The following is an 11,901-nucleotide window of genomic DNA, read 5'->3' on the forward strand; positions in this document are numbered from 1 at the left end:
GCCCGTCGCGTGCGCGCCGGCGCCGCGCGCTCTACCCCCCCCCGCCCCCTTCCGGAGGGGGGCGGAGCCGCGCGGGCCTCGACCCGCGCCTGGCGCCTGCGGCCCCGAGCGCGGGACACCCCCCCCTCCCCTCACACACACGCCCCGTCCCAAGATGGAGGGCTGGCGAGGAGGTGAGGTAGCGGCGGCGGCTCGGGCTGGGGACGGGGACGGGGCGCCTCGCTCGGGCTTTCCCTCCCTTCTCCTTGCGCTGGGTGGGCCCGGAGGGAGGGAGGGAGGGAGTGGAGGGAGGCCTCTCGTTCGCTCTGGGCGGTGGGGGAGCCGCTGCCGGTCCCCCTCACCCGGCTCCGCTCGGGCCGTTGCTGCCGCCGCCCCGCTCTCAGCCACCCGGCCTCGGCGGGGGAGGGCTGGGGACCCTGCCCGCTGCCTTGGGGGGGGTCTGCCTGCTGCTCGGGGGAGGCTGGAGGTGGGGGGGGGGGGGGGGGGGGTGGCGGTGAGGCGCCTGAGGTAAATATGGAGGTGGCGGGGAGCGGGTAGGAAGAGGCGCTGGGGGCCCCGGAGCGGCCGCGGGAAAGGCGACCGCCCTCCCCTCCCCGCCTTCCCCCATGTCGCGGCGGTGCGCCCCGGCGGTGAACTCCTGCCGGGGCGGCCCCTTCCCGGCCGGGGAGCGGGGTGGGGGGTGTTCCTGGGCGCTGCCGGCGGGCGCTGAGGCGGGGGCGGCCGGCGGTGGGTGCCCCGGCTGGCGCCGAGGGGAGCGGGACGCGGGGCCAGGGCCCTGGCCGTCCCGCCGAGGCGCGGCCTCCGCTCCGAAGTTCATCATCCCACCCCGGCGGCGTTTGCCCGGCTCGGGGGGGCAGCTGGCACTCTCGCCGTGCCGCTCCGCGGAGCGTCGCGTCCCTTTAAACCCGCCCGGCTGACAAGGGACCCGCGATCCTTCTGGAAGAGCGCAGTGGATCTTTCTTTCCTCGTCCAGTCACCATGGTTGCATCGCAAGTGCTCGATTCCACTTGACTAACTACAGATACTTGGCGGTCTTATTAAAGAAGGGAGGTTTCCTTGTCGCCGTAGTTCGGTTGTGGGATGCTGTAATGGTAGGAAAATTACTCGGCTCTTAGTGCAGCCTTCACCCGTGGAAGTCTCTGCCCTCCAGAATATTGGTTGTTCTCTATAAACGTGCGTACTCTACAGAATAAAGTCGCAGGGAGGGAATCATCGACGTGTTTCCCTTTACCCGTTAGAGAAGGGTTGAGTTTGACTCTGTGAGACTCTGTAGCGGTACAAGAGGCTCGTGGACTGCTATCACAATTGGTAATGTGGGGACTCTGGGATAAGGCGTAATGATTTCAATTTAGCCGAGACATTAAATAGGATTCTTTACCAATTTTCTTATTGTAGCTTGGTATGTGCCATGTCTAGCTTCACTTGAGACCCTTCAAGAATTATGTAGGAAGGAAAATCTCAGATGTAAATCCATTGGAATCACCAACAGGAATCTAAAGAGTTATGAGGTGGAATATTTGTGTGACTACAAGGTAGAAGAGGTAAGAGAAACACAGACCAATTTGATCACTCTTTCAGCTGAAATTTGGAAGTGAGCCAAAGGTAGTTTTGCTCATAATATAAAGCAGCAGGCTGTGAGGACAAAGCTCTTGCTGACATCGAATGAAATATCTTCTAAACTTTGAACTGTAAACAGAAAGCGGTATAACAACTGCTTTCAGTATTTTGAAGGAAGGTCTTTTTCTGAAATTACAGAGATGTTAGAATATGAAATGTTTCGCCTTTGCGTATCTAGAAGTTAAGCAAAAGCTGATGCGTTTAGGTTTTAGCGTGGTATGTATTATGATGCTTCTCCTTTATTTGCAGGTAACAAACAGTCTATATTTCTCTGTTGACTGTTGTAGTCTGTTTGATGAAGAGTTAGGGCCATGTGCTGCAACTGGATTCCTCGGCTTGATCGTGCCAGTGAAATTCAGTCTCAGGATTTGGCCTTGTTACAGTCATTTGGCCTTTTTAAAATAAGTACAAAATGTATGCTTCTTGATTATAAATACAATATTACGTGTTTTGAATGGATTACTCTCTTCGGAGGATGGTTGATATGACAAATAGTGGTTTTTAGAGATTTTTGTTCACTAAGTTTAGAATTATTTTTTTGTTCTGTATGCGATTCGACTACATTCTGCTTGTGCATACGAGAGTCATGCAACTAGTTAGCATAACTTATGTAACTGCCTTAACAAACTAGCCTCCTCCAGGTGTACTGTTAGCAATCAGAGTTCATCCCAGCTGTTTATTTCTTTGCCCCTAGACATGATATGTAAAGTATCCAAAATTGTGCTGTAAGTTAACTTGCAAACAGAAAACTTGATTTTTCTCTTTCTCCCCAGTTCTAATTGTTATGGGGACATCAAGACCTTCTGCACTGTATGCCGTTTCTTAACTCCAGGGCTCTTGTGTTTGTCTGTGTACTCTGGGATGCTGGATTTCAGAAAAATGAAATATGGCTAAATCTGTATCTGTTTCTGTATTTCAAGGGCACAGAATACTATCTTGTGAAATGGAAAGGATGGCCAGAATCTTCAAATACTTGGGAACCTCAGAAAAATCTGAAATGCCCATTACTTCTTCAAAACTTTCTTAGTGACAAGAATGAATACTTGTCTCGGGTGAGAGAAGGCAAAGCACTGAAAGTGAGAAACCATGTTAAAGCTTTGAAACCTGCGGTTGCAGATTACATTGTAAAGAAGGCTAAGCAAAGAATAGCTCTGCAGAGATGGAAAGAAGAACTCAACAGGAAAAAGAATCATAAAGCAATGATTCTGGTAGAAAACACTGTGGATCTCGAAGGCCCTCCTTTAGACTTCTACTACATTAACGAGTATAAACCTGCTCCGGGAATAAATGTAATAAACGGAATAACGACTGGCTGTGAATGCACTGACTGCCCTGCTGAGAAGTGCTGTCCAAAGGAGGCTGGATTTATTTTGGCTTACAATAAACAAAAGAAGTTGAAAATCCAGCCCGGCTTGCCCATCTATGAATGCAATTCATTTTGTAGGTGTGGGCCTGACTGCCCTAATAGGATAGTACAGAAAGGTACACCGTATTCTCTTTGCATCTTCAGAACTAACAATGGCCGTGGTTGGGGAGTGAAAACCCTCCAGACAATTAAAACCAACAGTTTTGTGATGGAGTATGTCGGAGAGGTATGTATTTATCTCATATAGGTGAATTATTTACAGTAAAGGAAATGTTGGAGGAAGTCTTGATGAGCTTTCTCTCAGTTTTAACAGTTCCTGACTTCTACTATATAATGGATGTCTGCTTTTGAGTAGAGAAATACAGTAAGTAGACATTCAAGGTGACAGCAAAATTATATTGTCCAGAATGTTCCTCCATTCCAGAACAATTGTAAAAGGTTGAGTATAAAGAGAATACTTGTCCCGTGTGTCGCTAAAGAATTATTTTAGATACGTGCCCTAACAGTATTTCTAAAGGCAAGTCCTTCTTTTCTTTCATGGCAGTCATATTTTTCATTCTTCCCTGGTCATCGTTATTATTGTAGTTTTTGTTGTTCCCCAGGCACACTTGTTGCCAAACTCCCCACCCAGTCTGTCAGTCCCTTTTCTGTTTTGTCTGAACTTTTAAGGTAGTATTTCCGAACGTACTTACTACTTTTGATTAACAGCAAGAATAAGATTTGTAGTATGGACATTATCTGTTTACTCAATTTCATACTATTTCAAACAGAACTTACATGTTATAAAATACAGACCTTGAGTTACTCTTTGAGATTTTTTGTTGCCCTGTGTTCATCTGGTTCAACCCCCGCTCTGTTTCAGGGCTTGTTATGTCAGTAGCTCCTGGCAGCCTCTCTGAGCCAGTCTGTTGTATTTCTGCTGCAAATCTGCCTTGCTACTAAGTTGACTCAGAATAATTCCTTCTGTCCCTTCGTACAAATGCTTGTGGTCTTAATTGTATTTCCTCCATGCTTCCTGCCCCAAATATTCTGACTTCCTATGTTTATACCTTTCTTGTGAATGTACAAGAGGTCAGTCATTCAGAATATCTCTGTTGAGGGGTTAATGCAGAAAGACCGTTATGTAATTTTGTTGCTTAAAGGAAAGAGTGTGTATTTACCCTTTCACCTGAATCTGCTTATTCTCTTACTACTGAGTAAGTTCCTAAATCTGATCCATCAGAGAGATTTTAGAGGGGTTTTTGTCCAGTACCACCACATTTCATATCTGTCTTGCTGCCAAACTGTGATTTCTTTGCTGGGTCTGCACAAGAGAATACATTTAACGTAACAGGCTGCAGATGAAGTTGCTTAAGCTGTTGCTTCTGTCAAAAGTGACTGTACTTCTCTTCCTGTGGTGGAGTTTCTGGATTTCTACCTTTTGCTAGCCTAATTGCATAGATTCAGCTTTGTGAAGTGATTTGTCTGTCTAAGTTGTCATGAATAGGATCTTTCATTGCAGTCAAAAATAGCAGGCAGGAAGAGATGCTTCTAGGGAGGGAGGAGATGAATGCTGGACTGTAAATGTGACTGGGTTGTAAAGACTGATACCTGTTGATCTTTGTGCAAAAGGAGAAAGTTGAAACTTTATTTTACGGGAAGTAGACAAGGCTTTCTGGGTCTAATGAAAAAAATCCGTGTATAGAAACTTCAAGTAGAAACTGTTGATCGTATCTGTCATCAGCAAAATTCTTAATAGAAGGTGCTGATTTTTTTTTTTTCCTGAAACAAGGTAGTGCTGTGCATCAGCTGTAGACAAATTACATCCAGAGAAGCCTCAGTCACTCACTAATTAGTTTAGCTGTATGTATGTATTCTTTATTCATTAGAGATGGAATGCTATTTCAACATCAAAAAGCAAATGTGGTAGTTTTTACTAAGTAAAGCTTTTTTCCTAACTTGATTCTGATTTTTGTTTTAATTTAGTAACAGTTAATAATATGATGCAGGTTTCTTTTTTCTCTTTTTTTAGGTGATTACAAGTGAGGAAGCAGAGAGACGAGGCCAGCTCTATGACAACCAGGGAAATACATACTTGTTTGATTTGGACTATGATTCAGATGAATTTACAGTAGATGCAGCTCGATATGGAAATGTATCCCACTTTGTGAATCACAGCGTAAGAGCTTGTTTTGTATGCTAAGAATCTGGAGAATTATCCTAATTGTGCCAGAAATATCTTCTCCTACTGTTAACATTTTCTTACCATAATCACAGTTTTTCTGGAGTAGTTTGTTTCATGCCAGCACAGTCCAGTCAGTTAAATGACATAATAAATAAATGGAGTACTTAGCCTTACTCAGAGCAGTACTACCTACAAAAACCTGGGAATGAGATGCTGCCTGAAGTGGGCATCTGGTAGGACTGGGGTTGTCGGTGAATCTGCTGGTTCTAGCCAACCAAAATAGGGTTCGTTTGGGTGTGGTTTTTTCCAAGTAACTAAAAGACATAACACATGAGAAGTACTTAATAAAATTAGTGAAGAGTCAAAGACTATAGGAATTGATGTGTTATTTTGTAGCAGGGCAGGATGGAGGGTTATGCTGAATTTCAACCCTCAACGACTGGTAGAGGAAAAAATGAAAATTCCTATGCTTTCTTTGACATTTCTCCCCTGTAGATACCTTTTTCCCTCCTAAATCTATACTTGCCAGAGAACCCAAAAGTAAATTTTAAACAGAAAATTTTTGTAGTGTTTTATTTCCTGTTCAACTGAGTACCTAAAGCAAGAAGGCTGAAGTGCATTTGTAAGGATTCCTGAACTAAAAATTATAATTTCTTACTGATGTAATGTTTGTGAGGTATGTAGTCTGTTCTACAAATACAGTAAATTCATGTCTTCAGACTTCTGAGCTGATGACATTTGTATTTCATGTGGGCTTGCCAGGGAGAAGGACGAAGAGTTTTAGATACAGCCAATTGCTCTTCACTTTCAGAAATGGGAGTGAAGTATTTTCACTTTTCTGTGTAAAGTTAAATGTCTGACTTCACTTCTGATTCTTTAACATGGGATATATTTTACTGTTAAAGAGCATAAAAGCATGCAGAATTTAACAAACTGCCTCAGTGTCTACTGACTTCTGACACTTAATTCAGAAAAAAATGATAAAGTGGTTTCTAGTTCCTGCTTAGTGTCCTTGACGCTACTCCTGCCACCCAGCCCACAGCAGATAATTCAAAAGCCAGGCAGGTTAGCTATTGAAAATAGAAATTTATTCATAGTATGAAAATAGTATTTCTGGCCTGGAGGCAATGCTTAAACTCAAATACAAAATAGTGAGTGTATGTGGCTTGAAATGCTAGGTTGTTTTTTGTTTTCTTTCAACTTTAATTCTTTTTGTGGGTTTTGTAGGTAAATACTAATCTCAGAATGTATCTTTAATTGCTTTGTTTGTCATCTTTTTTGTAGTTTATCTTTTGAAGGTACCTTTTTTTTTTTTAATAGGCTGTTGCATATTAGTGTAATCTACATACTGTGCAAAGGTTGCCTTCTTGAAAGGACTCGACTCCAAGCTATGAATGTTCTCCTTTAACTCTATTTCAAGAATGTAATTTGTTAAGTTATCTTCTGAAATCAATTTCAGACTTCTTTCATGGAGAGAAGAATCAGTTCTTCCTTTCCTGTGACCTAGGTTTACTTAAACACTTCAGTGAAACTTACTTTGTGCTTTTCTTAACAGAAACTATGTTAATTTTTGCCTTACAGTGTGATCCAAATCTTCAAGTCTTCAATGTGTTTATTGATAACCTCGACTTGCGTCTTCCTCGAATAGCACTGTTTTCTACACGAACCATCAAGGCTGGAGAAGAGCTAACCTTTGACTATCAGATGAAAGGTCTGCAGATTTTAACACTGTTCTTGCAGGGGGTTTGGGGCACTGGTGGATTCTGTTGCAGCCTGACTGAATTTAGCGTTTCAGGCACTGCATCTCCCTGACACAGCTCTGGATTCTAGAACAGATGTCGCTCATTGACGTGTAGTGCAGTCAAGCGCACACAGAAGCTTTTGCGTGCGCCTCTAGTGCATTACCTCGTTCAGTGCTCCTAGCTCACAGCAAGGGGTTGTGGTTGGAACATCTGGCAAGGCAAATTACTTTGAAGACTTGTCACAAGAATGCTCAAAAGAATTTACAAAATCTTTCCTTTATTCAAAGGCATTTATATGGTATTTCAGGTAAACTACTTTTTAAGTAATCTGCTAGTCATAAAAGACAGTTGTAACAGCTGAGTGGTCTAAGGCACCATAGGTTTGTCTTTGGATTCTGGTGTCTGTAGGCCTCAGTTGTGGGTGTAGGTCCTGTGGTGTAGATGTTTAGGATGGAAGAGGGATGGTCCAAAGTTTTTTACAGTGAGAACCATCATTCACTGGAACAACCTCTCCAGGAATGTGGTGGAGTTCCTGTCACTGGAGGTTTTCAAGGTGCAATTGGACAGGGTGCTAGATAATCTCATCTAGGCTCCCTTTGCCACAAAAGGTTGTACTAGATGATCTTTGAGGTCCCTTCCCACTTGGGCTGTTTGATAATTCTTTGATAATTGATTTTCCATTCAGTGTTCAAGGTCAGGTTGGACAGGGCTTTGAGCAAACTGATCTAGTGAAAGATGTCCCTGCCTACTGCGGGGGGTTGGACAAGATGGTCTTTAAAGCTCCCTTCCAACCCAAACCAGTCTGTGACTTCCTTTTTTTCCCATACAAGAAAAAATTCTTGAGGTTTGCTGGCAGGGGTGTTGTGTGTGTCAAACTTTGCATGCAAACCATTTATTCACAACAGCAATGTGTTTTTTGCCCTGCTATTTTGTTTTCAGAGAAGCACCTCTACACTCCAGAGCTGTACCTCATTCTTGTAGAAGCTCTCTGACAAGCTGATCTTTCTTGAATCCTTAAAACTCCTCTTTTTTCTTTGTGGTATCTGTGACACTGACATTCAAGGCAGGCTGGATTCTCAGCTGATCAGTATGGATACAGACCTGAGGGTAGAAGGCTCGAGTTTGTTGAGCTTTGGGTTCTGATATGTATGCTAGGTGTTGTGCAAGTACTTCCAATGTGGGTGTCAGCAGAATTTGAGTATAGCTTCACATGCAATTCTTTCAAGAACTGGGGTGGTAGAAGGCTTTTTGAAGCCATTTGAATACCTAGCACAGTTTCAGTCTGTCTTTTAAAACTTCCCTTATTTGTTTTTATCTGTGTCACAGGTTCAATAGATCTGACTTCAGACTCTGCTGATGGTCTTAGCCCATCCAGAAAGAGGATCAGAACTGTCTGTAAATGTGGAGCTGTGTGTTGCAGAGGTTATCTCAACTGAGTTCGGGTATCCAAAGTCACAAATATTTTGTTCTCTTTTAAATGTGTTTTAAGAAGACTCTTCTTTCACACATATATTCAAGTATTCTTGCATCTAATGTAAATAAGTACCGTGAAAACAAGGCATTACGTTTGTAATTGAAATGGCATTGGCCAAAGAAAGAGATGTAGTGTTTCAGGCAAATACAGAACTGATAACGGGGACTAAAAATTGATTTTTCTAGAACTGTTATTTACGAAGCAGTGAAATGTATGCTAAGAACACTCTTTAAAATGTACCTTGATTTGAATATTCCAGTGTGAGCTTACAGCCATATGCCTTTTAGGAGCTGATTTCAGTGGGATGAAGTGATGTTGAGTATCTTCTGTACCTTGAAAAGTCTGGAGGCATTTGATTTGAATCCTAAGTCATAGCTGACAGTTCTTTTGCTTTTTGTTGTATAAAGAAAAGCTTTGCGAGATTAGCAATAACATTTATGGCACCAGGGTGAAGGATTAAGGACAACCATCAGACTGTGTCTAAATGAAGGTTCACAGGAATGCAAGTTGTAAAATGTCCATTAACTCCATGCAAGTAAAGTAATTGGTTTTAGCAGATTCCAGATGTAAGATCAAGGTCTCGGAATGTTTTTAGCTGATGTTACATTATTTAGAAGTTTTACATATAGAAGTGTTTTCAATTGTTATGTTCTGATTTTTAGTTAGGATGCTACAGGAGGTCTGCAGTTCTACAGAGAATTTGTAAATACTGGATTATTGGTAGTAACATACGCTGTTTGTTCTCATTGCAGAAATTTGGCAGTCATTGCTGAAACAAATTACTGGCTACAGTTTGGAAATAGATAACAAAAGAATAGGGAGAGCAGCCCATTGTCTAACAAAGCTGATGCATTACGGAGATACGCTCAGTTATCTGTTAGGTGCAAAAATACCTTGGGAATTGATTTGTATTCACAACTGGTTTTAAGTTGTTACATACTGTGACTTTTTTTATCTAGTGACAGACTTTTAAGATACTAGGCCTGTTTTTTCTTGTTGCAAAAATGTTAACTTCAGTGAAGTTAGACTAGGGGTGAGTTTACCCATTTGCTGTAGACATTTGTAAGATGTTCTTGAATGTAAAGGCTGAGAAATGTATTGTTCTTCAGCTGCTTGAGTCGTCTTTTTTTTTTTTCCTGATCATCTTAAAGTTGTCTCGATCTATTCATAATGTATGCTAAGTTTTGCTTGGCTTCAGAAGCACTGAAGAGCAGTTGAGGTAGGTTATGAGTGGAGTTACAGCTGAGGTCCGTGCTCCAGGGATGATCTAAGTGCTTTATTCTCGTGGATTAAAAGCTTGTAAAACTTGCATATTGCTTACAAATCATGTAAATGTTGACAGGGTCAGGCAGAATAATGTTGCTCCATAAATGGATGCTTCATCAATGGATGCTAGCTATGTATCATAGGTCAGCTAGTTACCTTTATAAGGTGCACAGCTGTTGGCTCAGGTGAATGAAGTCAAGTACCCAGCATATAACCGTTTACTTAATTTGTTAGAAAATGCCTTAAATTTCATGTTGATAGCTAGCACTCCAAGAAGAGTGTTTCAAAGGATAATACAGGTTGTTTGTTCATTAAGCACAGATGCATTTGCACTGAAGATCTGGCTCTTTGGCAGAAAGTGAAATTTTATATGCTACTAGCCAAAATCAGTTTCACAGTTGGGGTGAAGAGTGTGGGCCACTGAAAGTGCTGTGTTAAGTTTTGTAATCTACAATACAAAGAGATACCTGTTGAAATAGATACTTTGTATTGTTTAATGAATAGGAGAAAGTTTGCTTAGATTTAAAAGTATTTAACATTACCTGGCTCACCTGTATCCACACACTTGGATAAATGCTGAATCTAGTCAATTTTTATCATGCCACATCTCTAATGATTTTTTTTTTATATATATATTTACAGTTTTGAAGTAAAATGTGGAGCTTTAATGTTAGCAAACTCTAGATGATCTTACATCATTTGGAGTCATTAGTGCTTTCTCTTGCATGTAGCCCGATTCAGCGATGCATTCCACGTGGATGGAATCTGCAGTCTCCATCTCCTTAATCCGCTGCAGTCTGCAGCCTTCCCTGTCGGTACAGGATGGCGAGAGTGGCTGCGGCAAGAAATGGATTCCTTACCAAATCGGTTTCTCTGGCCTCTCCTGTGCAAGATGACACAGGGCTGGTTCAACACTCTTTGTCTATCTATGTCCATGCCCAGTTTGATTTAAACATCGCGAGTAAATGCATTTTAAAAGATAAAAGTCTTAGTCGTTGTACTTGAGTTCAGCGTCTGCCTTTTTCCCAAGGCAGTTTATGTTACCACCAGCACTGCAATAACACTGCTGTTCTTTAAGGATATGTGTGTTACCTCTTGTGTGATAAATAAAGGACCGTTAATTTATGTTCTGAGAGGTAACAGTATTTTGTATTTATTTGAAGCAAACCCATGTATCCAGTTTCCAATTTAGAGCCTTGAACAGTATTTTAAATTTACATATTCACAGTGCATTTGGATTGCAGTCAGTGAATTAGCTTAATGGGACACTGTGTCACTTCTAAAACTCGTTTTGCTGTTTTTATGAGTTCGGGGGAAAATTGCCAAATTGCAAAAAGAGAAAAAGCTATTTTCAGTTTCTTAAGGAGGCTAAACCAGCCTAGCTTCTGCCTTTGTTTTGCCTTGTGGTCCGTTAGCATCATCATGGCCACCAGTTCAGTTGTGTATATGCACTTCTTAAGAGACTGGTAACCTGTGATCTACCCTCTAGCTGTTCTTTTTTGTTGGGTTTAATTTTTTTTTTTTTTTGTAGCAAAACTAAAGCTGCACGATCACCTGTAAGAAAAGCTATTGTCTATTTATTTAATCTCAAAGTTAAGTCAATCTTTTGGTTATTTCTAATGTATGTTTTAGGACTGTGTACATTAGAATATGCAGTTTGTAAGCTCAGGAATATTTTCTTTTCATAATGTGTGATCTCCAGTATTCCTATCTTCCTATAGTTTTTGATAAAATAAATTAAATTTAGTTTTTCTGTTGTTGTTGTCATTCTTAACAAAAGAAAAAATCTTAGCTTGTCAAAATTAGCTGGAGCTGGAGCAGTAGAATTTGCTTTAAGACTGCAATCTCTTAATTCCTGTTCTGTACCCAAATTTTCTAGCACTATCAGGACTGTAGCAGAGCGATCCTGAGGAAGTCATGTGTTTCCTAGTCAGTTTATGGCTGGTAAGAACTGGTATAAATTTACACTGTTGAATTGTCTAAAGCAGAGTGAGTTCCTGTATATTTAAGCACATGTATAGTACACTTAAGGAAACAAACCAACAGAAGAAATTCTGCTCTGTTTGACTTTAATCACAGAGGCAGTTACAACAGCAGTTTCTCTCACTCAGGCTTGCAAAAAAAAAAAAAAGTTGATAGACCACATTTGGAAATTACGTTAACAAATCCCAGGAACGTAGTGGAGAAGCTCCCAGGAGAGAAATACATGGACTTGACTATCCTTAAAACCATACATAGATGATTGATAGCAATTTTTCTTCTTCCCCCTTCC

At 41.5% G+C, this 11,901-nt stretch overlaps 1 protein-coding gene across 4 annotated transcripts; it reads left to right on the plus strand.

Annotated features, from left to right (window-relative positions):
- Positions 1-70: 70 nt before the first annotated feature.
- On the plus strand, positions 71-11,380 carry SUV39H2 (suppressor of variegation 3-9 homolog 2). 4 transcript variants are annotated; one of them, XM_030014595.2, is made up of 8 exons: positions 71-173; positions 1,396-1,541; positions 2,538-3,209; positions 4,995-5,141; positions 6,729-6,858; positions 8,216-8,331; positions 9,026-9,065; positions 10,361-11,380. In XM_030014595.2, the coding sequence occupies exons 1-6, from the start codon at positions 155-157 to the stop codon at positions 8,323-8,325; spliced, it is 1,224 nt and encodes a 407-aa protein (XP_029870455.1). In that variant the 5' UTR covers positions 71-154; the 3' UTR covers positions 8,326-8,331; positions 9,026-9,065; positions 10,361-11,380. The 4 variants fall into 4 exon arrangements, with proteins under 4 accessions (XP_029870455.1, XP_029870454.1, XP_029870456.1 ...); XM_030014594.2 differs by having other exon boundaries at positions 9,026-11,380; XM_030014596.2 differs by lacking the exon at positions 9,026-9,065.
- The last annotated feature ends 521 nt before the right edge of the window (positions 11,381-11,901 follow it).

Source organism: Aquila chrysaetos, chromosome 5 (genome assembly GCF_900496995.4).
Source record: "Aquila chrysaetos chrysaetos chromosome 5, bAquChr1.4, whole genome shotgun sequence".
Classification (NCBI taxonomy): Eukaryota; Metazoa; Chordata; class Aves; order Accipitriformes; family Accipitridae; genus Aquila; species Aquila chrysaetos.